The 27,406-nt window shown below is 37.6% G+C and overlaps 1 protein-coding gene across 4 annotated transcripts in view; it reads right to left on the bottom strand.

Annotated features, from left to right (window-relative positions):
• Positions 1-575: 575 nt before the first annotated feature.
• NTNG1 (netrin G1) overlaps positions 576-27,406 on the bottom strand; it is a 160,607-nt gene continuing 133,776 nt past the window's right edge. For all 4 annotated transcript variants that reach the window (XM_072868144.1, XM_072868141.1, XM_072868142.1 and 1 more), the window contains one exon: positions 576-1,797. In XM_072868144.1, the coding sequence (XP_072724245.1) occupies positions 1,571-1,797 (227 nt within the window). In that variant the 3' untranslated portion in view covers positions 576-1,570. The remainder of the gene's footprint in view (positions 1,798-27,406) is intronic.

Genomic DNA, 27,406 nt, shown 5'->3' with positions numbered 1-27,406 from the left:
GCTGGAGCAGCACTTTTTATCTACTCGCTGCTGTATATTTTGACATTCCTTCTAAATATTAAATTTGACTTTATTAAAAGTTAAATCTTGGCTTTTTTTGTGATTGCTGCTGCTTTTGCAGTTTCTTAGGCAGACTAGTACATATATAAACATATCATTTTAATGAAGCTTTTGGAGAAACAATATAAGCTGTGGCTATATCTATTTCATTACTGCCAGAATCCACAAAACTGGTATGAATTAAAGACTAGCTGCTGTAATACCTTGTAAATTAGTCTTGGAATAATTTCTGTGATGAATTGAGAGAACAAAGATGAGAACTATTCAACCTTTCATACCTTTTCCAAGCTTGGGATTTGATGAAATCTTCCTCAAACAAATGACGCCCTTTACGTTTAAAATTATTTGCAAAAATAATGACACTAGTAAAAATAAACCCAGGTTAGATTGTTATGATGTAATTTCCACTGTTGAATCTGGTTTTCTTCCACATACTAGGTGGTAAAATGATCAAATTTTTTTTGTTTTCTAAAAAGGCCTTAAGAAATAGCAATACGTCATCCTGGAACTGTTTATGCAGGAATTTTTATTCTTTGAAATCTTCCAGTGTTAAAGCAACAAGAAAACATTTAGAATGTCCTTTGGTGGAATCTTATTACACTCGTTATATATGTAAACTGATATTCTTTGATGCCAGCACGTTGCCCATACAGAGAAATCTCTGCACAATTAAATGAAAGAAAAAAGAAAAGGACTAAATAAAAAGTAATATTTTTCTCTTATCTGATTAGAATTAAATACATTAACAAATTGTCTGGTAACACAAATAGGCAATAATACAAAAAATCTACATTGTACATTATTTCAAGAAAAATAACTTCATTTGAATACAAAAGGATAAATACACTTTTTGTCCTATAGCCACTCTTGTACAATAGGTGAACACAGCATCTTACTGATGCAGTGCTGCTAAGGTATACAAGGATATGACTGGCTTGAGTTTTATTGAGGGGGCTGTTACACATGTGCATCACTAACATCAGACAAAGAAATCTTTCAACCAACAAGGGTTACAGAGCAACGTTCACTAAAGCACAGGTTGGAAAGGATCGGGGACTGAAGCAGGCCAATATGGCAGCTTTTACAGATTTCCTTATACCCACAATGCACTGACAGCAAAGAATGCCTTTATTTGGTCGGTCCACACACCGGGCGGAGGTACAGTAGCGCACCATATAGGAGTAGCAAATGTTTTGTGAATTCTCTTCCTGTTCTGGGGGCTGTCAAAGCTGTTTCAGTCCTGCGTAAGCTTTGCAGCTAGCGTTGATTTGACAGAATAGGCAGCTGCCAACTTGTCTCGAGCCAGAGGTGAACAGTCTTGACTCAGAGCCCTGTCCGTAACCGATTAATATGGCTTAGTTCAGTTAGGCCCTCTTAGTTTGTACGTGGTTGTTTTTTCTCTCGTTTTTCCTTTTTAGATTTCAGTAGCAAACGCTCAGATTCTGTTTTGTTTTCATGTGGCACGTTCCTTTGAAGCAGTCTGAATGTGATGCCATCAACCATACGGAGTCTAGCATATGCAGAGTCCGGCTGCTCCTAGCAGAGCAGTCACCAGTAATAGAGGCCCGTGTGATATTGCCCCCTGGCCGGAGTTCTGGCTGCAGCCTCCTGGATCCCTTTCACACTTCAACTTCTCGCATAAAATGCCAGTGTAAGCCGGAGGGCACTGGCATCGCACATTGTTGATGCACGTTCCTCCGTTCTGGCAGTGCAGTAGTTCATTGTCACATACGTTTGCTGCAAGATAGCAGGGGAGGGAGGGAAAGAAGAGCAGAATGAATATAAGGTCATCTACAGGAGAAACTCTGCACTAAAACCAGAAGCAAGACACTACCTCCCCCCTCTTCCTGAGACATGTAAACAGGGGATGTGGTTTTTTACACATTTCAAGTTTGAATTTTTAATTTCTTTTGAAATTCTTTTTTTTTTTTAGGCTGTAGTCTTGGAGAACCATATCATTCACTTCAGGCCACTGACTACGATAATATTAATTAATGAATTAATATGAATAATGATTAATAATGAAAAAATATGAATATGAATACCTGCCTTGTGCTGGTGTCTGCATATTTATAGTTACTACTGAACTGGAACTGTAGGTGGGTGTGTTATTATTTGAAAGGGGCAATGTATCTAGAGCTTTTGGAAAGCATGAACAGTGGTTAAAAATGCAACATGGCTTTGCTGAAGTAAAAAGGTCTGTATGAGACGGTAGGGTTTTATAATCAAGAACTGCATGTACTAATGATCTGAAAAAATTACGCAAAAAAGATAAGGCAAGCACAGGCAGGAAATTCAGCATGCTATTCGAAGGGGATTATATGGTACATACATATGGAAATAAAAGAGAATGTTGTTATTTCCATTACAGATCAAATGTTTCTTCTTAATTAGATTTGCTACTTTGGTACAAGGGTAACTGGCATCTTAAAATTATCTTAGATATTCTAGCCTGATGTAATAACTTCAGAAGTCAGATTTGACAAAAGAGTTCAGAGAAAATAATACAGGCAAAAGTTTTAGATCTGCATAATATTATAGTATTTGAAAAATTGTCAGCTTTACTTTGTATTACTTAATATCAATTTAAATGTTTCACTGGGTAAATATGTAGAGGTATGAGGAACATACTACTTAAATATGTCAGTCTGTGTTTTATTCCATATGATATCACTAGTAGAATATGTGCTAGATTACAGCTGACTTCCATAAGAGAGGCAATTTTAGTAAAGATCTTGCACCTACTATCTACGTAGAACGTAACAGTAAAAAATTTCGCTCAGAGAATTAGGGAAAAGATTATTTGGTTTAGAAGCAGACTCAGCATTATATGCTGTTTATGCATACCTTAGCCTGGAAATACCCTAAATAATTCAGAATGGGGAAAATATTGTTAATTTTACTTTAAACATTGCTATTTATTGCTACAAAAAAGTGAAGTTTTATAAATGTTAATTTACTTATTTTTAAAAGCAACCCAAATACAATGAGAACTAAAATTGAAACAGTCCAAGTTATTAAGTGATGCAATTCTACATAAATCTGTACAATTTTGTGCACCAGCAACCTTACTGGTAATCTTATCTGTCCTGGCTTGCTTTCAGAAAAATAATTTTCTCACTCTAGAAGGACCCTCTGACATCTGCTTTCTAATGTTCTGCATCCAAGTGGGCCAAATAATAATGCAGTGTGTTAGAAACTTATAGATGCCATTGAGAGAGAACAGTTAAATAATTTTTTTCAGTGATTCCTTTAGCCTACCAAAGGTTTTTACTGAGAGCTATGGATTTAACGTTGTTGTCCAGTTTCTGAATTGTAACATCAACATTTGAATATTAAGGTACAACAAAAACACATATTGTTGATGACAGCCATATGTCTGAATTTTAATGTTCTATATCTATACATTACAAAAAATAGTGTTTATGTTATGTACAAGAAACAGTAAATCACCACCAAATAAATGTGATGAGATTAAGAACCCAGAAAAATATAACGATAACAGGCCAAAAAAATGAACTGTATTTTAAAAGTCAATATTTGAGTTACATCTCTTATAACTGAGGCTATGTATCTTTAAAGCTGATTTTATTATTCATATTATATATATTTAGCCATATCAATATGCAAAATCAAAATACGTTATCTGATGGTACAGCTACTGAATCTGCTTGTTCTAGACTACTCATTGCTGGGATGCTTCCTACAGTTCAGGCAATGAAAATGCTGAAATATCTGTCCCATCAATACTGACCACTGTTTGCCCTGAATAATTGAATGGAATTCAATAGTTAATTAAATACCACTTCTTAAACGGCAGATATTTCACTTTGTGTTTGGCCTGGAACACATCCAAATTTTCCCAAGTATTCAGTCAAACAAATTTATTTTCCAATAGCTTTCCTATTTTTAAATGTATTTTGACAACTATAGCCTGTTATTTTAAGAGGCCATCAGCCCCGATCCTGATCTGTAGTTACAGATTGCTGGAGATGGGCGCTGAAGCGGCGTTTTGCTACATGCTGGCTGTTCTGCCTGACACACTGATGCAGGCTGCTATCAAATGCCTCTAATCATTGCTGTCTACAAAATTCTGAATACAACGTTATAGATGCTGAGTTTTAAATCAGACCATTTATTTCTCATTAGAAAGTTTTAAAAATTTACTTGAAGAAGGGATGGATCAAAAGCTTCTCCTTCATTATTCTTGCATGCTCCTAAAAGTTTGCCTACAGAAATGCATTAAAGTAAAAACAGGTAGATTTTAATGTTCTCAGCAAACTACTATGTAGCTGAAAATTCTTGAATTGTTAATCTTGTAATGTCACAGCTTTCTTTTCCTTAGTTTTGTCCTTGTATCTCTTTCTCTTGCACACACACACGTACACACATATATGTATCATGTAGATAGCAATTGTGGTGATTTGGAAGTTAAATGAAACAATTCTGAAAATGTTATGAAATCCCATCAATTATTTTTTGCCAACTTTGTTTTAATTTTATTCTGACCAACTCTAATACCATTTCCACCTTCCTGAAAGCATGGTCAGGATTACTTTTAAAACTTTAATATTAACTAATTATCTTTATTCAGTTTAGGAGTTCGATCAGCTATAGCTAATGAGTGTAGCACATCAGCAGCATAAAGAAAAGTACTTTCACTGGAGCACTTTCACTGGAATTTATAAGACAATTTATGCCTCAAGCAAAAGTAGTCGACATGCTGCCAAGACCAAAGCAAGGCAAGTATATCAACTGTTGTTATGAAAATTAACGATGTTTCTAACGGTAACCCAGTATTTCTCTAGGATAGGAGTTAGAACACATTTTGCTTCAGAAGAGGCTCTAGGCTGTACTCAGAGAAGGCAGTGCCCTGGGAGCTGCTGAGCAGGGCAGGAAGGGCCGGGGCCTTGCAGACCCCTTGCTCTGCGCTGAAGCCCGGGGAGAGCTGCTGCAGCTGGTGCTGGCGGGTGCAGGAGGGCTGGTGGAGCTCCAGCATGGGCCTGGCCCTCGGCCTCTTCCTTTCCCCAAGCAGCGGGAGCAGCGAGCCTGGCAATACAGGGCTTTCCTGCCCGGTGGGGCCCTCCTACCTTCTCCTACCTGCCATGCCCTTGCCCCTCCTTATACTCCAAGCAGTGAAATGTTGCCTCCACTGCTGAGAGGTGTTGAACCAGCTCTGCCTTATCTTCATCGTTAAAAGTAACAATAATGAAAAATTAGTTTGAATTAATCTGAAAGGCAGCAGGCATCAAGTTCTGATCAAAGAATGAAATACGGAGAAGTGATGCGAGTAAAAGAACTAATTCTGAAGTAATCACACGTGACTATTAAGACGTGTGTGGCTGAACTAGCTGTGGGTTGCTGGCAGATCTTCATTAATTAGAAGACAGGACATCAAACTGATTATTTAAGAAACAGAACAGAGATACCTGATTTGCTCTGGAGAGCTTTGCAGGCCTTTTTGGGGGATATTTCTGAGCACAGTCTCCAGATCTGTGCTACTCTGGGAAGTGAAATATTTAAAGTAAAATAAAGGAAAAATTATAATGTTATTTTCATAATTCATCAATTTACAATCTAAGCTATGGTCTGATTATGGGATCCTTAAAACACTATACAAAGGAGACAGAAAAAAGCCACATGTAACAATGGATAGCTATTTGAAGCTTTTCTGTCCTTGGGGCAACCCCCCCTTCCCCTTTCCAAACAAACAAACCCCTGCAATTAGTAAGAGATACTGTTATTTTTGAATTAAAAAATGTAAACATCTTTTCCAAAGTAATAATTAATAAAATATTGAAGCATCTTTTTTAGATAAGACCTCTATGAATGATGATGAAAGATGCCTTGCCACAAGTCACAAAATATTCTTGATTTGTAATTGCAATGGTATTGCATTTGGAAATGGAATAAAAAAGGAAAACAAGGGGAAAATATCCAGTCTTTCACCCAGCTCAAGCAGTTCAAGGGGTAAGTGATGTGCTAGAGTTTCATAGAATTTATATTGGGTATTTAATGAAATGTATTGAGAGTAGCATGGTTATTTGACAAACGTCTACTTTCCTCTTAAATGTTCAAATCTGAATAATACATGAAAATTTCTGAGTCTGTCCAAAACTCAACTTCAATACCTTTGCAGCTTCTTGAAAGAAAACAGATAGACAACTGTGGCTGATTTTAGTTCTGAAACAGCAATATTGACACAGTAACACAAATGCAAGTCTTGTTCTCTTCAATCTGGAGGGCCACCTCAGGCACAGCATTGTGCTGTTGGCGTATGTTCTTTCTGGTTACTGTGTCTGGGCGGCTTCAGAGCACGTGCACAGTGCTTTTGGTCCGCCTACTGCTCAGACAGAAAAACAATACACTATTGGACTTAAACACAATTTCTTTTAGCATCCTGTCTTTCCCGAAGGCCATGCAAGGGGGGAGAAAATACATTTTGTACCTTTCTTTGTGCTACCTTAATTTTTGTACAGCTTGCCTACAGTAGCATCTTATTCAGGTGGGTCAGCCACATGAATATGAGAAAGGACAGGCTATTGACTTAAAAGAAATGAACGTATTCAAGAGGACACCTTTTTTGATCTGGGATAGGTGGTGTTCACTTTCTGCATCGATATCTGGATTTATTATGAAATTTTCATTGTTTGTGGGAACAGCATAAAGATCATTAATGATAAAGTCACAGAAATAAAACTTTTTATTAGAGGTCCTTGCTTCCTTTCTTGAATTCTGAAGTCTTTCATTTCAAGCAATGTTTTGTATGATCTCTCCCATCACTATTTTTCTTCAGTGTGCTCTTTTTGTGGTATCATTTGTTACAGCCTTCTCTCTCCCTCTAGCTCTTTTTAAAACCATCCCTTCACTTTTCTCCTTTTTGTCTCCCAGATCATGAGTATTATAGTCCCTGGACAGCTTGGTGAGTTGACAGCTCTGAATATATTACACAACATTTTGGTCTGTTCTAAAGCACTGATGCAAGCTTTGACCCTACTTCTGCTGCAGTGAATTTTCCGTACTGTTCCTTGGTAGTTTGTGTGAATGGCACTATTGAAATCATGAGAATTTTTTGACCTTGGATTCCACCCATTGTTCATAACTTTGAAAGCATGCAGGTCTGTCTAGTGGCTGAAGAAATTATTCTTGGCTGTTTTTTTCTCTGCATCTGTTTCCTTGGTACTTCTTATCTAGTAAAGAATGTTACTGGAATTCATTTATGAGGAAGTTTTCAGCACACATGCTAACAGAATATTCTGTCTTGGCATAATAAGTGAGTAAAAAACCAAGCATAGTGAAACCCATGTTTCCAGTAACGATGTTCATAGGTAGCTTCAATATATGCAGTGGTTATCTATATAGAGAGAGCTGTGAACAGCTGTCCTGGTTTCAGCTGAGATAGAGTTAATTTTCTTTATAGTGGCTGGTATGGGGCTATGTTTTGGATTTGTGCTGAAAACAGTGTTGATAATACAGAGATGTTTGAGTTGTTGCTGCACTAGTCAAGGACTTTTCAGCTTCCTGTGCACCTGGCAGAGCACGGGAAGCTGGGAGGGGGCACAGCCAGGATAGTTGATCCAAACTGACCCCAGGGCTATTCCATACCACATGGTGTCATGCTCAGTATATAAAGCTGGGGGAGAAGAAGGAAGGGGGGACATTCGGAGTGATGGCGTTTGTCTTCCCAGGTAACCATTACGCGTGATGGAGCCCTGCTTTCCTGGAGGTGGCTGAACACCTGCCTGCCCATGGGAAGTGGTGAATGAATTCCTTGCTTTGCTTTGCTTGCATGTGCGGCTTTTGCTTTACCTATTAAACTGTCTTTATCTCAACCCTCGAGTTTTCTTACTTTTGCTCTTCCGATTCTCTCCCCCATCCCACCAGGGGGGAGTGAGCGAGCGGCTGCGTGGTGCTTCGTTCCTGGCTGGGGCTAAACCACGACAACAGCACATTGAAATGCCATGAAAAATTAGGAGATTTCATCTCACTACACAAATAAGTTCAGTAAATTGAGGCCAAGCACAAGCGATTTCTTGTCAAATGCAGACTTAGTTCCTATGAATACTATAAAGATTCTGTAACTAACATGCATTATTCTCTAAAAATGTGATCATTTAATCAATAAATGGTAAAATTGATCACAGAATATAAAAGAAATTGCAACAAATGAGGAAGCTTGTGTGTATGCCTAATAAGAATACAGACATCTACACATACATAGCAAACATGCCCAAGAAAACCTCTGCAGTCGTGAAGGTGTTAGTAATATTTTTCCCACAATTTGTCAAATAGACATTAATGGAATTGGGGAATGCAAAACACTTAGTCTCATTCAAATGCAAAGGTTTAAAATTGTTTCCAGTTGTATCAGAACATAAGTGACCGCAATCAAAATATTTTCAAATTGCCAGAGTTAGCAACAACAAATTATTTCCATTATTTGGAAACAATCCTAAAAATACAATATATACTTGTTATGTGTTAAAGATCTCTATGTGGAGCTCCACTGACTCATGAGATTTCACCCATATAAAGTAAATATTAGGAATGAGGATATAAGGGCATGGGGAAAACTTATAAGTAGTCAGGCTTCTTCTGAAAGGTTACAACTATTGCTCTTACAATTAGTCTTGCACAGCACATGACAAAACATCAAATTTTTATAACTTAAGTATCTTATTTATTTGAATAACCAGTGGCTAATAACTGACTTGGAGGTTTTGTCACTTAGATTTCTCCCCCTGCCTGTCTTCCAATTAGATCTACTGTTAGATTATTATTAGAATTTAATTTATTGTTACCAGTTACAGTTACTGCCAAATGGCTTTTAAATGTTTTGCTACCACGAATACTCGTGTCAGTGTTGATCAGACTTCTTCAGTGGTTTTAAACCACAGACCTACCTGATATGAAAAACAGCTATTGCTCTTTTAAAGAGATATTCATAACAATGCTCTTTTAAAGAGATATTCATAATGATTTGGTTTTCTGAAGTGACACTAATTCAACATTTGCTGTAGTGGGATCAGTAAAACTATCTTAGGATACTGTCAAAGCAAGACAAGGTAGATGCTCTGATAGCATGAAAAGAAAACTGGTTTGTGCTTATCTACCAAGGCACATTCTGAAGTTAAGACAAAATAAATCAGTGTAGACAAGTACAAGCCTAAAGCGTATCTTACTGTGTCAAAATTATGGTCATAAAATGACAAACATCAACACAAAGATCTCTGGTGCAAAGTTGAAACAATGTTGTGATTAATTATATTGCCAACAATACAGGGAAATAAACATTGACCAAGTAAGAGTAGTTTCTAAAGGCAGACATCTCCATCTTGACTTGTCTTAGAAATGCCTGTTAGAGGCACAATTGAAATGACACTTGATTTTTTTATCAAACCAGTTTTATTAAGTTATCAGGGAGTAAATGAATAGGTGGGTAATGGAGGTACTGTGTTTGCTGAAAATTTCTGGTAGAAATTTTAGATTGTTTGCCTACATGTAATTTCTGTTCTTTCTGCATAATTCTCACTTCAAAGCTAAGCCAGTTGTAATTGAATTGCAGGAAAAGTCGTCAGAGTTTCTACAAAAAGATGCAGCTACTATTCAGTTTTCCCCAGCGCACAGCCACAGAAGGGATGGCGATTCCTGTCTCCTGTAAATAGGTACCAATTTATCCTAGCATCCACATGGGTAGGCTTAGTTGATTACGTTTCACTACTGAAAGCGCAAAATCCTCTACAGAACAAATCTTATTCTAACCATGGTATAAAGGATAGCAGAGGTAGAAAGTTACTCTATTTCACAGGCTGTGTCTGTGCTTTCTCATTTTCCACCTCTATTCTTAATCTAAAATCCTTGGATTTAATTAATAAAAGATAATGAGAAGAAATACATCAAATCTGTCAAAAGGACAAGGGGGAGAACTGAATTTTGGAATTGATACTCTTGCATGATAGAGAAGCCATAGTAGCTTTGGCAGAAACAACACAAGATTGCTTGTTAAAATGGCTGAAAACAAATCCAGATTTAGTTATCTAAGAATTATGGTTGAGGTAATACCTTCCAATCTTCCTCGGTTTCAGGAAATGATTGATTAACCTTTCAGTTTTCTGATTTTGATGGTTCCAATTTTATACTTCTCCAAAAGAGGATGATTCCCAAAGTGGGGGAAAAATAATCCCTATTCTTTTTATTGCTTTTTATGGAGGAGCACCACTGAATTGGTATGACCCTTATCATATTTTAGGATAATCTCAGGAGAGCAATAGGCTACGTCATAGCTTTAGTTGCTCAAAAGGGACTACATACCCCTATCATTCATATTCCACTTACAAAGCTGTAAGCTGCAGTGCCATTATTCCTATCTTCCTGGAGATAAATGAACATTCTTACATGATCTGTCTCCTCTTTCCTTAACTAGGAAGAGAAGCAATTGAAACTACAGGGGTTTTTTTGTCTAGTGCCAACAGCAAGGTCAGGGTTTGGATGTAACCACCATCAATAAAAACTGGCTAAGCACAAAAACTCCTCAGATACAGAAGATGAAGTAGTCATCAAAAGGCCCTGTGAACAGTTGGAGGGTGGCATTTGGTTCCCTAAATACAAGCAGCTACTGCCATTAGAGGTGCCAGAGGGCATTTCAGACATTTACATGGAGCTGGCAGGTATGCTGCAAGACCTACGAGATTTGGGCCTGTGGGAGCGGTGGCAGGAGGCCTGCCGGGGGATGCCTGCCTGTCTCAGGCAGCTGTTGGGGCCCGGGGTGTGCCGGCAGGCTCCGACTGCTGCGGGCAGCCTGCAGCCCTCCTGCCCGTAGGCCCTCCATCCGGCGCATGGCTTCCCTGCCTGCGTTTGACGTCTGCTCTGATCCAGGGCAGCCGTGCAACACTGGACACGGCTCTTGTGGAAACCCCTAAGTTGCGAGCGAGAGCTGTGAAAAGCCTCATCTGAGGCCTCCGCTCAAGCACCCTCTGCTCACCAGCCTGGGGACCCTGTGCCGGGGAGCTCCCTGCCCTGCCACCCCCCCCGTTCCCCTTCCCCCACCAGTCCCCTCCTGGTCCTGGCTTGCTGTCTCCTTGTGGAACCACCAGCTGCCCTCGCTCCTTAGCAGTGGCACTAGACACTATCGGCAGGCAGTTCAGTCCTACCCAAAAAGCTAGCAGGATGGCTTTGCCTGAACAACTGCATTTTCAGCTTCAAGCATGACAACAGTATTTTCTTAAAAGTTCCCCAAAACTATTAAACAGAGCTGCAACAAGTATCGCCTTTACAGAGCGCAAAAGGCAGAAGAAAGCCTGGAGAGCAAACCAAAGCAGGAGCACGCAAAGGTCAGCAATTCAAAGACATGATTATGAATTATATAAAAGGCTGAATGTTCCTGCATACTTAGCTGCCAGTGTTTGACTTGCAATAATGTTTTGGACACAAAAGAACACAAATGATTTCTCTTTGTTTACAAAGACAAGTTTCTCTTCCTGCCATTCTTCCCAATGAATGCTGCATTGAAGGCTTTCAAAACCCATGAAATAGTCCCCCCCACTTATTACTTTATTTGGCAGCAAAACCAGAGAAGATAATCACAACTGAAAATATTTCCTAATGATTTAGGGGATTAGAGTTATTCTAATAATTATTTTCCTAAAATTTTTTAGGGAAGGAGAGGGAGTGAGAGAATGTCTTGGTGGCTTATATTAGTAATGACACTAATTCCACAATAGCACTAATCTGAGGACAAATATTGGAAGTATTGGTATTCCTCAAACTGCCCTGGATCCTGAAGTTCTTTGTAGACAAAACTTAAAATTATTTCAGAGAGCTGCTGAGTGAGAACTTTAAGATTAAATTGTAATATTATGTTATTTAATGACAGTATTTTAAAAAATTTATTGTCTCCTAATTTTTTGCTCCCCAAATATATGCTACAATTGTGCATGTGTGTGTACTCTCTGGCAATTTGAGCAAAACTGTTCATAACGTGCTTGATAATGAAGAGGAGACTGATGAGTTGTTTAAAGTTTTTATTGCCCAAAGCAGCATAGCTGTGGCTTAATAACATATGTCCTGTTTTTGGTGTTAAGAAAGAGCTAAATTTTTAATAATCAGTTTAGTATCACTCAGATGGAGTAAGGTTGGTTCTGCAAATTTTATTTTACAATACTTGCTGTGTATAGCAAACATTGTGTAGAAAAATTCTTTGAATTCAAAGTAATAATTTTGCATTGTAATCGCTAGTTTTTTTAAAGCAGACTTAGTTGTATTTATTTTTACACAGAAGACATTATATTCATGACAAGTTAAATTTTGAACACTGCTGTTCTAAAGTTATTTGTGATCTAAAATAATTTGAATGTTGCAAACTTTCTTCTTGCTACTTTCGCTTAAAGCCAGTTGCATGGGCATTTTGAAAAATTAGTAACAAAATCTACTGGAAATATATGTTATGATCAACTTCTAAACTACATAAAATAGTGTTTGTAATGGAAACATCAGCAATCTTTGATTACACTATCATAAATATGAAAGCTATTAAAATGGAATGGGTATGTAACTAAAAAAAGGGAGTCACACATACATAAGTGTGACTTATAATCAGCTATATCACAGTGACCACAAGTAAAGGTAAAGCCAAGTTTATATTTATATTTCATTATGTGTTCCCCTTGTGTGCATTTTTCAAAACAGAGAAATTTAAGATACCAGGATAACACTCCACTATAGGAGACCAAAACACCAATGTGCAAAGTAAACGGCGTAGGATCTCTCAGGAGATGAACGTTCAGAATTTATGTGAACATTAGTTACAATGCAAAGGTAAAGGTAAAACATTTATATAGTTTCTACAAAACGTCTGAAATGTGAAGGATATATCTATTTTCTTTGTTAAAGCAACAATGCTGGGAATCAGGAGATCTTCTTTCTGAATCTACGTTGACTTATTGTTTTGAATGTGGATGAAAAGCTTCAGAGTGCTTTTGTTGAGCTAGCTCTAGAATGGGGATAAAAACACTGCCCTGTAGGTGTCTCAAAGCTCTTCAGAGTTGTTATTGCCAGTGAAAAATGGAGAAGTTGATGCCAAGGGAAGTCAAATGATTTGCCTATGCTAACAAAAGAAGGGCATGAATGCAGGTCCTGTGAATTCCAGTTATATTTACTAGATTGCACTGTTTATTAGATAAATGCAACAGCAGAGTTGATTACTGTTTCCAAGGGAGTTTGGAGACTCTCAGCTAGAAAAAGGCTTATAAACTATGAAGTTTAAAAAAGGAATATGCAATCTTATCCTCTTAAGTGTCATATGCAATTGCATAAGATGTTTAAATATTCTGACAATTAGAAATACCGATGTCATGTATGCACCTCCTTCTAATCTCACCAGTCAGAACTTCAGCAGCTTCATATTCATGTATCAGGAACATGGTAAAGATTTGCAAATGTTTTTTATCCCCTCTGCTTTATCTTGGCCTTTAAAAATATTACGTTATTGTCTATTTTTAATTATTACAGTAAAATTAAAAAATGACACTCGACAGGCAGATTATTCTATCATAATTCCTTTCTGAGATATAGTGGATGATAATGTGCTCTCCTGTAAGTGGGGTTTTAATTGGTGTAATGCTTTACTTTCCTACTCTTTTCATCAGCATATCAATAAGATGACTCAAACAGCTGGCATGTAGCACTCAGCAAAAATGAGAACTAATAAATTAATGTATCAAATAATTAAAGCTATCAGCTGCTTCATGATAGTTTTCATCAACAGTATTTATTGCTACACACAGACTTGCTCTAGGTATCATTGTGCATTCATGACAGAGCAGCCATTAGATGGGAAAACAGATAATAGATGCTCGCTTTCCAATGCAGTCTTCTTCAGGCACACTAGTTTTTCTGCAATATGCTACACAGGTGTAACCAATGTGATAGACTTAGCCAGTGTTTTAGCTGAAAACACTTTTTAAACTGACGTGTAATATCACATCATTCAGCAAAAATGTCCAAAAGATGCTCACACCAAAACACAAAATAACTGTCTTTGTTTATCTAATTATATTGCCTCTTAACAAAATTTCAAAGTCTCTGATTATTTATTTGTCTTTTCAAAACCGATGTTTTGATAAGTACGCAGTGAGAATTCATAATTCCATATTACACATTGACCAATACAGATAAAGACTGCATACAGGCAACCTACATATTTGTCACAATATTAACATACAGGCTGCTACTAATAAGTTATTGCAATAGTAACAGGATTGCACTAATCTCATTTTATCAACTCTACAGTTTTGCTACAATGTAGAAAACATCTGAATAACAACAGACCTGGCTTAGACTTAGAAAGAGAGCACTTGACATGTATGTGTTTGGGTTAATGTCCAAAAAGTTCTTTCTATATGCATATGAACTAAAGATAATGCCTCTAAACATGGATATTGATATTGCTTACTGTGAGAAAATGTTAAGATAATTCAGGATATTAAAAAGTCCAGAGTTAAAAGACTCTCATGAGTAAGAACTGTTCCCCTCTGTGCTTGATATGGTTCTTGCATTACTTCTGACATGCTGATTAACATACTTATATTTCTGTTTATCAATCCTGATGCACAAAGGTGTTAAAATTTAATTATTAGTGAAGACTGAAATAACCTGAGATCCTCAAGGAATAGATAACAGCAAAATATGAGATCCTCAAGGAACAGATAACAGCAAAATATGATTTAACTTCAAAGTACTTGCTTTATTTTATTTAAAATTATTTTCTCCAATTTTTAGATTGTCAAGTCATGCCAAAGTTGAAAAATAACAAAGGTATCTCCATTAATCTAGACAAAGGTAAAATAAATTCCTCTATAATAAGTGTGTTATGTATTTCTAAAGATATATTGTATTAATACCCTTAAACTTTGTGATGAAAAGAAATAATTGTGTTACTCAGAAAGTCTTCCACTCGCACTTAAGACTGAAAAGCCAAGACCTTGGTCATTTTCTCATGCTTCTCATTTCTCCTGAGAAGCTGTGCATATAACAATGTTACAAACTCATATACTCACCTTTGGTTTAGAGAAGGAAGGGTCACACAAGAACTGCTCAATTATTATGAAAATGCACTTCTAGAATGTTGCATATTCTTTTAAAACATAATGTCTGAGTATACTTCTTTGTAGAACTCTCAGAGAAAATGGAAACAGATTTCTGCTAAATAGAATTTGGATGATGAAGCTGTATTTCCTGACAAGTTTATCTCTTTGGGTCCAGTCCTGTGCTCTGCCCCCAGCCATCTCCCCTTGCATACCCCTACCTTACAGAACCTGAACCCCCCCAACTCCTATCACATGCTTATCCTTCTCTTTCAGCAGCCTTGGCAGCGATGGCAATGGAAATCTGACTCTCTGATCACAGCTCCTCCAGAACTGTGTGTATCCCTTTATGTTGCTTCCCATGGTGAGAGCTGGTGTTTGCTGCATGCCTGCCTAGAGCGCCGGCTGAGGGGTGCACATGATATTGGAGGGTGAGAAAAGGCTGTAATTCCAGGTAGGATGACTTTTTGTAGGACTGGTCTATGCCTGGACCCTTGTGAGGGGTCAAACACTGAGGCTAAACACCAAGCCTCCTCCTGCTCCATGAAGCCACATGGCAAGCATGACTACCCAGCATGAAAGGCCAACCTCTGCACAGACGTGCCGTCTTCGGCACCAGAGACTCCGGCGTGGTTCCTGCTCAGGTTTGAAACGCAGGCCCAGTGAAGTAAGAGGATGAGAGGAGTGTGAAATGCAAAGGTTTTATGCTGCCTTTGTGAGACAGCATTTCTTAAGTGGTAACATGGCAGATCTGAGTGGGATGATGGTTTTCTGAAGACTGCAAGAAAGCTACAGAATGGATAGCTGTTAGGCTAAAAGAGAAAGATGGGTGTTAAAGGGAATCGGTTGGAACTGGAACAGAGGGGTTTGGGCCAAAGCCAGGATGGGTGGGAGGAGGTGAGGGAGGTGCTCAACACATCTTGTCTGGCTCAATGTTTTGTATTTGCAAAACAGTCAAGGTCTTCTAATGGTGCAGAGCAGCGTAGGCTGCAGCACCATCGCTAAGTTGTCATGTTGCCACTGAATAAAAGAGAAGATATAACTGGAATACACTTCTCTAAGCATCTTTTCAGTTCTGTTTTAAATCGGTAATGGTTTTGCATGAACTAACAAAGCTCTCAGGTCATTGCAGAAAAATTATAGCAGTATATGGCTTTATTTTGATAGGTGGTGTAAATCTTGACCCAAATTTTCAAACCTTTGCAGAATTTATGCTGTGTACATGCAGCCTTTCATGTTTCTCCCCAGTTGTGTACCAAATGGCATGTGTGCATGTAATCTGAAGCATTTCAAAACATCTGGCTCAATTTTTGCAACATTTGTGTTGTAATACACTATTGTAATCTGTCTGTAAAGATATGTGGAATAGGATGCTTTTTCTGAGAACTGAAGCCTTCTTGCAGAGAGCTGCACTTTGCTGCATAATGTCAACATAATGGGGCTGATTTAAGGATGCTACGTTTGCCCTCAATATGAATTTCATTGCACTAACAGCCCCAGTTTAAATCTCATTGTGGGATTCTCCTGTTCTTGAAATCAGTAGGAAGTAAGCCAGGTTTTTGAACCTTGTTAGAGTAACTTGTTCTCCTTGGACGCTAGTCAGTGCTTATTGCCTCGCTATCAAAATGCAGCTTCAGCTCTTTAAAGAAAGAGCTACATGTGGTGAAATTCTCTTTACTCTCCTTGGAAATGAAATTCTAAACTCTTCAAAGTAAGACTCCTATTTCAAGGATCTTCTGGCTTAAAAGGGAAGTTCCTTTTTCATTTAAAGTATGTGTAACATTCAGAGCTCTGATGCAGCATCTCATTAACAGAACACCCTGCGGAATTGTCTCCTATGGACAGCTATTTCTATACTGAGGATACTGGAGAGGTTTGTTCCTCCTGCACCTGTCAGAGTATATGGGGACTGGTTAGTGTATGTGGGTAACAAAGCTGGTAGCTCTTTTAATTGTAGCCCTTGTGTATCCCTGACCTATAGTTGCTTGGTGATATTTCTTCAGGCTAACCTAAATAACTATTCAAGGGAGAATTCCTCCTCCAAAGAGATTATGGCTGAGCTCCTTATAACCTAGCAGTTTTGAAGTGCAAGAATAGATTCTTGGGTCCATTGGAAAAGCCGCCTAATTTAAGCAGGAAATAGAGTAAGAACAGGGGCTAGCACATAGGTGTCGTAGAAAGATAAAGGTGTCTTTGGCTGTTCAGAGATGCTCAATATGCAGCTCGGCCACTGGCTCCATAAGCTGGAGCAATATTTTGGTTTATCCACAGACAGATTTTGTTATGCTTAATTCTTTGTACATCTGGAAAATACATAGGCTTTCATAAAAATCTGAAAAGTGTGAAAGATTTGGAAAGTTACTCCACTTAGTCTCTAGAAAGGGAATGAAGTGGGTAAATTGATCTGCAAACAAAAGTACGAACCAAAATATTGTCTCTAGATTCAGCCAGTGGCATCAGTGCAATTGTTATTACATGGTTTTCCACTTCCATCTGAACAAAAAGACAGATAGTCGTTGGAAAGAAAAAAATAGCATATAAAGAAGTACTTGTCCAAGCTGTAGTTATAAAAATACAAAATAGTTTTGGGCATAATGCTTTAATTATTGTGGTCTCCAGCTGTATACTGAAATCAGTGATGTTAATGAACTCAGTGATATTAATGAACACAGTCTCTTTAATATAATTATTTCATGTTGATTTCAGTTATAAGTAATCTTCTATAGACATTAATTACCAACAACTGAATTACGATCAAACTCTCTTTCCCCTTCTCTGTAGAAATCTTTAAACTTCCAGCACTGTCACATCTTTCTCTTCTCACCTGATGATTATAGGTAAAAGTTTTATTAACAATTTAATTATTCTCTTTAGAAGCCAAGATAATTATAATAGGCTTGACTTGCCTTCCATTAAAAGTCTCTTTTAATGATTTTGCCATTGACTGTAGTCCAATGGGAGAGAACAGTTCATAATCAACAAAATCATATCTCAAAATTGTGCAGGGATGAAAGACATTGAAACAATGCAATTAATATTTTACAGAACATCATGGTACTTCTGTATGGGCTATCAGTCCCCTCTCCATATATAGTGGCTGAATTCTGTAAAGCTGTATTTGCTTTCATAGTTGTTATTTATATGAATAACTTTGACTTAAATTTGTGTCGTAAAGGGTAGTAGTCAAAGATCTGACAAAAAGCTGGACTGACATTTATAAGATCAAGCTTTTGTTCCTGATTTTATCATACCCATGTTCCTTGTCAAAATATTTACTTGCATGCTTAACTTTAAGATGAATTTGAAGTTACTGGAAGGGTTTTAGTACATGTCGCAGGAGTATGGATCTAGGGGAAGAGGAGATGATCATGTAGGCACTTATTAGAAAGAAATGCGAGGAGAAGCTAAAGAGACAGAATGCTTGCAGATGATTTGGTGAGCTGGTCATATTAGAGATGCAAAGTAAAGTTAGTATCAAAAAAAAGACCACTTTTGAAAGGATTTTTATAAAAATTACATTGTTAGCAGCAGAGTAAAAGAAAACTTTATAAAGAAATACATTTACAAACAATAAAGAAAAATGATGACATTATGATGAAATGAAGGAAAAAAAGGGTACAGACTCTCAGAATTTAGCTCTAAGAACATGCTGAAGTATCAAGGAAGGCCAGAAATGATTGAGCAATGTACTAAAGTCATAAAAATTAGTAATTAATTTTTTTCTAAACACATCAAAAGCAGAAACCCTACCTTACACACCATTTGTTTGCCCTAGGAAGTCTCTAGGGCAAACAAATGGTGTGTAAGGTAGGGAAGGGAAAAATCTACGAAGTATTAACTATGGAAGAGCTTTAGGAGGTTACCAGGCTACTGCCTGTGTTGATGGGGGCATGCTCTGGAGGTGCGTCTCGAAGTTTATACAAACCATTCCTAAAAAATGGAAGATAGTCTGCTGCATCAGATCACCAGAAGCAAATAATATTGATCCAAGAATTTTGAAAAAATGCAGAAACAAATTTCTGACTATTATCTGTGATTTTACTAATTTAATTGCCAAGACAGGCTTGATTAACTATAAGAAGGGAACTACGGCAGATGTGATTTTTATAAAGAGCTGCAAGGAGATTGAGAGGAACTAAAGACTAGCAAGTAAAACTTCTGCGGCAAGCAAGTTGATGGAAATTGTAATGAAGAATAGAATTAGCAGATAGATGAATGAGCATGATGAGCACGGAAGAGTGAACTTTTTGTAGAGAGAAATAATGGTGTACAAACCTAGCAGATGATTTTTTAAGGAATCAGTAAGCATGTGGATGCAAATGATCAAGTTGATAATGTATCTGAATCTCTAAAAAGTATTTCACAAGATCCCTCAGCAGTGTTTTTCAAAGAAACCAATAAGAGAGTTGTTTGGTTTTTTTCCATGGAATAATCATGGATTGAATAATAGGAACCAGGGCAGGCATAAATGTCAGAGACTACTACTCAGTCCTGTAAGAACTGTGTGAGGACTTACACAGGCAGAATTGTTCTAGAAAAGTGAGTGAAGAGTAATGTAATAAAGTTTGCTCATATTACAAAAGTATTGTGGCTGTAAAGAATTTCTAAGGAGCTGAGTGACAGCACAATAAAATGGTAGATGAAATTCAGTGTTCAAGAGTAATGCACCCCTATAGATACTTGGCTTTTACCATTTAGAAAAGGGACCTTAAGAGTAGTTCAGGGTATTTTATTGAAAATGTTGACTTAATGCTCTTCATCAGTCAAAAAGGCAAACAGATTCTTGAATTTTTTAGGACAGGAAAAAAAGAATGAAACAGAAAACACCACAATGGCACCATATAACTTCATGATGCGCCCATCTCTTGAACACTGTATGAAGTCCTGCATATTGAAAAGGTATATAGTACTACCAAAAAAGGTAGAATGAAGAGCCATCATAGATATAAGCAGTTCCTGTAAAAGGAGAGATTAAATAGATTAGGTTTCATCAGCATAAGAAAGGAAAGACGGATGGAAGGAAAATAAAATAGACATCTATAAAATCTGAAATGTTATGGAAAAGGTGAATTGGAAATGATTATTCATTTACTCTTATTACCTCTTCCTCCCAAGAACTAGGAAGTACCAAATGAAATTGTCAGCCAGCCAGTTAAAACAAAGAAATTATTATTATCATTACACTTCGCATAATTGTGAACTTGTGCCCAGGACGTTTGGGTAACAAAAGTATGAATGTCTCAAGAAGTGATTAGGCAAATTAGTGGATGAAAGGCTCATTGAAACCAACTAAATATGAAGATACTGATGAACTCTTTGGCAAAGGAAATCCATAAGCTGTAGCTTCCTAGAGTTTGGATGCCTATGCTGAATGCAATAGCACTCAAGCCCACTACTGTCAAATAGAGGACACTGGGGTAAATTGATCCCTGGTCTAACTCAGTACAGGCTTTCTCATTTTCTACCGTAAGATGTTCTACTGTCTATAAGCATGCAAGCATGAAGATAAACACATGACTCACAGGAGCGAAAGGTTTTGAAGACCAGCTCTAATACGGGCTAAGTAAGATGGTCAGAAAACAATCGGGTGAAGTGGGAATCGGGAAATGTAAAAAGGCACTTCTGTTAAGTGTTTTAGTTAAGAGCTCAGATCTTGAAAGGTCTTGATTATTTTCAGAAATTCATTGCTGAAGTACTCAACCTATTGATACTAATGATAACGCCTTTAGTTCAACTAAATTTCTTTAAAACCTTCAGTCTGCGAATTTTTTTTCACCTCTATAGATTACTCATAACAAATCCTGTCAATGAGTAAAGACATCTACAATCTTTTGGAAAGTACCTCAAATAGTAGTAGTATGTAATTAAAAAGCCTTGAGTTCCTTAGCTGTTAGATACTACAATACTCAGCTGTGTAGAAACACAAACCTGAAGTTAGAAATGCTGGTCACTTTAGGATTACATCCTTTCAGCATGTTCAAATTCAGGGCAGAAACACACCTTAACATCAGGTATGCCCCTGTACCTCGAATAACTCTGAAATCCATTAAAGGTGGAAGCTAGTCTTTTAAAATTTAAATTTACAGGTAGACTGAATCTTGGTATACCTACTTCCATGGCATCCATTTATTAATGCATAATATTAAAAGGCATTTTTTTACTTTTAATAACAGTGGGGGAGCTTAGCTTCTGTTAGGGGAGGCAGTCAGCACCTTGCAAGTTAAAACCTATCAGCTCCTTCTAAACTAAACTTTGGTTTTCATCTTGCCAGCATTGTGAACAGAAGGATCTCTGGGGAGAGTTGTATTTGCACATGTGTAAAGGAAGCTAAACCAGTAACTACTGAAGTCTTCATAATCAGCATGTGCTGGTGTCAGCAGTGCCAGCAGGTGCATCAACGTCAAGATAGGAGGTGTTGACTCTCTTTGATTGCCGCGGGTCAGTAGTTTTTATCTGCAGTTAAGTAGGATGGAGATTACTTTACTTACTCCTAAATGATCCTTTTAAGGCCCCTTCAAAAAACATCCCATCTGGGCGTGTCTGTGGTGCTACTGATCTCTTTATTGCTGTCCTCATAAAAGGCAGCAAGCAGGCAAATTACACAGAAGTTATGGCCACTGAGCAGGCTTAAAAGCAAAGCGTGACAGATTTTTCAGAGGAAAAGCAGTCCTGCTCATCACTGTTCAAATGAACATTTAATAATTCATAACAACTAACTGAGTTATAAGTTTCCCCTTCAATACATTTCCAAATGTGAATAGATTAAATGGTGACTGCTATCAAGCTTTATGTTCTATTTCATGTACCTAATAAAAGTTTATCTAGTGGAGCTTACTTTGTATCTTTTTGATGTATTCCTAACCGACTGCAATATACTATACTAAAATATTTATCATTGTGCTATCAAATATTAACAATTTTATGGGTAAATATTAAATCATCTGACTAAAGAAAACAAATAATGTTACTGGTTTAACTTTTCATGAACTTCCTAATATTTAGCTCTTCAGAACTCTCCCATGATACAGCACCAAGCATACTGAAGAGCCTAGAAATTGTATTAACTCTTTTTAAATTGGGCTGTTTTGAAATGCACTCTGCTCACATCTGTCACCACTGTCCACTTTGGCTCTGCATAAAGAATCCTAGTTTTGCCATCTGTAAAAAGTTATGATTCTGCTTCAGTACAAGAGAATCTTAGAGAGTAGTTGTTTGTTTTTCTGTAGGTTAGTGGGTTTATAAACTATTTTTGGGAGAGTACAGAACTTTTTTTTTTTTTAGGAAGAAGTTTTTTAGGAAGCTTCCCTAATTATCCACTTGTTCATCCATCTGAAATTACATGGCTTTGTCTGGTAAAAATACCAGCAACTTGCTAGACCATAATAACGTGAATGATCTAACGATGGAAAGAGAAGAAAACTGATCCAACAGACATGCTACAGGTGCACGGCAGCCCAGCCCAGCCTAACTGCTGGCTGCCTGGGTTACATCTCTCCCCAGCTGAGTGGGTTATGCTCTCCCAGGGTGCTCCTGCTTGCTCAGTCCGTTGCTGATTCATATCACAGAACTAACACAGCAGAAAGCTATTCTTCTTTTTTGCTTAGTGTCCTGCTGAGTGAGAGCTGAAATGGTTCAATGAAAGGTCAAACAAGTGCTTGAGAAATTGCTAGGGGTGTGGGACTAAATAGCTGGGAATTGGGAGAAGAGGGATTGCAGCACTTGCAATTAGAGCAGTTTCGACAGCCACGGAATAGCAGCTTTGAAGCTGACACCTGGGCAAGATCAAGAGAACAACCTCTTTGCTCCAATCCAATCCTTCACCTTGCTGGGGAAAAATTGTTCTATTAAAGGTCAGGTGTATAAATGTTGCTACTGAACCATTTCTTTTCACTTCGGAGAAAGCAAGTCTGATCACCAGGTTATCAGAGTAAATCTCCTGAAGTGAAGAGCTGCAGTCTTTTAAGAGCCTGGTGCCTCTTAATGAGATGCTAACTATGCTAACTAGTCCCTTTTCTATGCCTCATTCTCTGGTTGGTTTACAACCTGTTATTTTCTTCGGCCTCCCCCCACACAGGTGTTACCTAATTCACAATCCCCATCCTGTTCACAGAAGCCTTCCTTCCAGCACAGAGATGCTGAGATAATGTCCCTGAGCTCTCACCAAAGCCCCTCTAGTCTATTCCTTCTGCAGGTTCTTCCATTTCCACAATATTCCATACACTTTGTAGGCAGCAGTACTAAAAGCAGCTTGAGACTTGATCCCCAACGTAGGCATGCTACAGTAACTATGTAGATCTGTATAATAACTATATAGAGAACACATCCTATGTTTTCATCTTCTCCTCTCTGCTCTTCATAGAGGAAAGATGCTTCACTTAATCATTTTTGTTAAAGACAGTGTTTGTGTTCTGACACGTTTATTCTGACTAAAATATCCTCTCCCCAGAGAGATATCAACCTTCTTTTTCACCTTCAAATCCAGTATCTCATTAAAAAATACCATTCCATGATATTCATACTTTGGTGAACAATTTTCTATGTATCCCTGTATCTGTATGGTTATTCTATGGGTCATGTGTTTTGGAATGAATGTGTTAATACGCACATTCATGTTGTCTTTTCTCAGGTTTAAAAGACCCAGGATACCAGTATGGCATTACACGTATAAGTTGTCAGCATGCTTTCCCCTGAGGTGAGTGGAATCAGCTTTTTGCATCATCTGAGAATCAGGCCCAATAACGCTGTAATTTTGTTTGTAATCTTGCCTTGCTTGTCTTACATCTGTAAGCCATACTTTGCCTTGAGTTACAGCAGTGGGATTCTGGATTGATTTAAGGAGAATTATTCTGGATTTAAATTTGGAGCCATTTGAAGCAGAGTCTGTTCCTCCTACATCCAAACCCCTATACATACACAATTTCTTTAGTCAGCATAACAATCATGTAAGATAGGTGTTGGGAAATCAATCGGTGTTTCATGTATAAAGAGCAAGGGCAGATTGTTTGTTGGGGACAGCAATGTTCAGGCCCATCAGAACTTTATCCTTTTCAATAAATTCCTTCCACATTTTACTTCCCTCCAGCTCCAAGCGTGGCAGTGCACTTACTACCACCAGTCCTGGCACCAAAACACACCAGAACGGAACGTACATACAGTACCTGTGCAGAGGGGAAATCCCACTCTATCCTGACCAGCTAAAAGCATTAAAACTGCTACTGGTAAAAAGATATAAATGGATTGTCTACGGCTCCCCACACAGGCAGTTGCAAAGGTGAGCTGGAAGGCAGGGCATCCCAGTTCTGAACTTCTATTTCTTTTTACACAGTATAGTTCCCCAGGCACAAGTTGAATGTGTAGGTATTGAAGGACTCACAGGATACATCTGTGTACAAACATGTATAAAAGATCACTAACCTTCAATGGTGGAGACAATTACATTTATGTATTTAATCTGTCTAGAAATAAGTGCATGATCTATTTTTTCAATAAAGTTGTTTTTTTTTTTTTAAAAGAAATGGATGGTAACCTATCTTTTCTTGCTGAATTGTAAACACAAACTTCCAAAAGCAAATGTTAATATAAGTTCCAGGGTTACCATTTCAGGTTTGATTTTCTTTGGCAATTCAATCTGCATGATGATTTTGATCAAATGCCTCAGCTTCTAACATTTGTAACACATGATAAAATGCACACAAAAAAGCTTATATTTAAATAATCATATAATAAGTTGAATGCACACTGTGACAGAATATGAATTATCTAACAGGCTGCAGAGTAATACAAGTTCAGTCTGGAAGACAGATACAAGCACTGAGCACAGTTTGAGCATTGAAGATAAGACTGTAATCCTTTGCCTGCTTTAATAAAAACTATTTAAAATGAACGGAAAAGGGTAAAATAAAATAAACTATTCAGAGCTTGACATAAGGCATCTGGCTGAAAACTCATTTGCTAATTGTTTAAGATTTACAGCATTGAACCAAGATGGCTTAAAACAGTGATGCACAATAAATAACGCACGGAATTTAACTGAGGTACAAACCACCATTGGTAACTCTTGTACTCGGTCTAGGCCTTTGTGGGGCTGCAGGTTCAGCATCTTTATTTGCTTGTTGACTATATGAAGGGAGATAGTGAATAATATTAATCATTGGACCTTCCCTCACCTTTTCTCCTGTGGGGTGATCATGCCTAATGAAAATTGGAGCTGTGCTGGGAAACTGAGATTGGCAAAAGAGTCGCTTTTTCTTTGCCTGATTGGATAAATATGCAGCTGGTTTTGGAATTAATTCTTTTGTGTGTGAAAAGTGTTATTTTTAAACGCTCCTGTATGTATGCAACAGAATTTAGTCACCTGAAATGTCATGGCCAAGAACTACAAAAGATGCAAGACTATGAGCAGTACACTTAGAAAATCAAATGAATGCTCCTGCTTAATATTTTGCCTTCATCCATATTTTTAAAACTCAGGCAGTTCTGTGTGTAAATGTTTCTACCTTTTGTTGCAGGTTCCCCTTACCACAAAGCACTATGTTCAGTTTAAGACCAGCCCAAACCAGCTGTAGTTGCTGGTTAAATTTCTTGCCAGGCTTGGAGCTTTTTCCTCTGTTTTTATGTTCACTTTTAAAGGAAATTGTTTAATTTCTATAAAATAGAAAAATGAAATATAGCTACATATTTTCTCATGTTTCTGGAATTCTAGAAGGGTTTCGGGACCAGACTGTTCTGTTCTTAATTCATTCCTTGCGCTTTGATCTATGTATGCATGCTGGCGAGAAAACCATTGTCGGTATCGGGGAGGGAGGAGGTGAACTAAACCCCAGCAGCTTCCCCGCACGCACAACGCCTGCGGCATGAATGGTTCTGGGGGAGGGCTCAGAAATAGCGCAAGGCACAGTTGCATCTATCGTGCCTCTTTTTCTGAGGGCAGCAAACCTTCCTGCACCAACCAGACCCTGCTGACCGCTGTGTCCATGCAGCACAAACCCTGAATTCAGTAAGATAACAGCTGTTATCACAGTGCTTTTTATCTAGGAGGCAAAGTCTAAAATTGCATCTGACCTCTGTGTGCACAGAGACGCAAGTGATGAGCGTTCTGCCTAGATCCTCAAAGGTTTTAGATGAAATCAGTAAGAGTGAGGTACCTAAATGAATACTTCTGAGGATAATAGCTTCTGTGTCTTTTGGCCATGGGTGGTATAAGGTAGACTACGAACAGTAATTTATCAAACGATATACTGTGAGCTGTAGAAAACACCGCAAGACTTTAGCATTGGTTTTTCCCAAATAGGATTACTAATATATAAAACTAAGCCACTCCATTTACTAATACAATCATACAAGCAATTAAACTAGCTATAGTACAGATTAACTTATTTATTTATAGGTCAAGCTTCTGGTTGCCCTAGGTCAATGACTTTTCGTAACAAAGCTCCATAAGAATAGATTTTCTTAATAATGCCAACAGGCTATGTATAACAAAAAGTAAACACACACATATTGGTCTGCTGAGTGCATGTGTGTATCCGTCTTTGCATATATACATTTCTGTACAGCACAAGCTCAAGGAAACAGATCAAAACCACACGCTACGTGTCCAGACAAGTAATCTTTTTGAGCTTTGCTCAAATTGCCACACTACAAAATTAAATGAATTGGAATTCTGTTCCTCCATGAAAAGACTTGAAATGAGATTTAAATCAGTGCGTGCTTGGTAAAACATGGCAATTTGATGTCTGTTCCATAAAACTGACAACCACGTCTAGTTGTTTTTCTTCTGAATTTGATTAGATAATTTGGTCTAACTTGCAGAATATCTAACAGTTACACAATCAGACTGAGATTTGTTCAGAAAATTACAACACAGTGAAGGAAACTTAATTAGTTTTGTCAGCAAATATGAAGGCACTAGCTTGCATTTTCAGAAACTGTCTAAAGCTTTTACAAATACACTGATTCAGCTAAAATCAGGCTAATTATATACTGGGCTCAAAAAATCCTCATTAAAAGAACATTATTGGGGTGATAATGTCCAAACCTGAAAAGACAGGAAATACTGCATTTAATAAGCAATTGGTTTGACAAGCTGGTATATATATTATTATATTATATGACTGTAAAATTTGTAAAATTTATGACTGTAAAAAGACCTCCAGACCTGTTCAGTATCTCAGCTACTTAATATCTTTTTTAGACCCACTATGTGGACATGGTGTTTACTGTACTTTATTAAAATTCTACTGCAGAGAATCATATTGATTTCCTCT

The sequence above is a fragment of the Ciconia boyciana genome, chromosome 7 (assembly GCF_034638445.1).
Source record: "Ciconia boyciana chromosome 7, ASM3463844v1, whole genome shotgun sequence".
Lineage (NCBI taxonomy): Eukaryota > Metazoa > Chordata > Aves > Ciconiiformes > Ciconiidae > Ciconia > Ciconia boyciana.
Note: the sequence above shows the minus strand (reverse complement) of the source record. Positions and strands in the feature narration are given on the sequence as shown.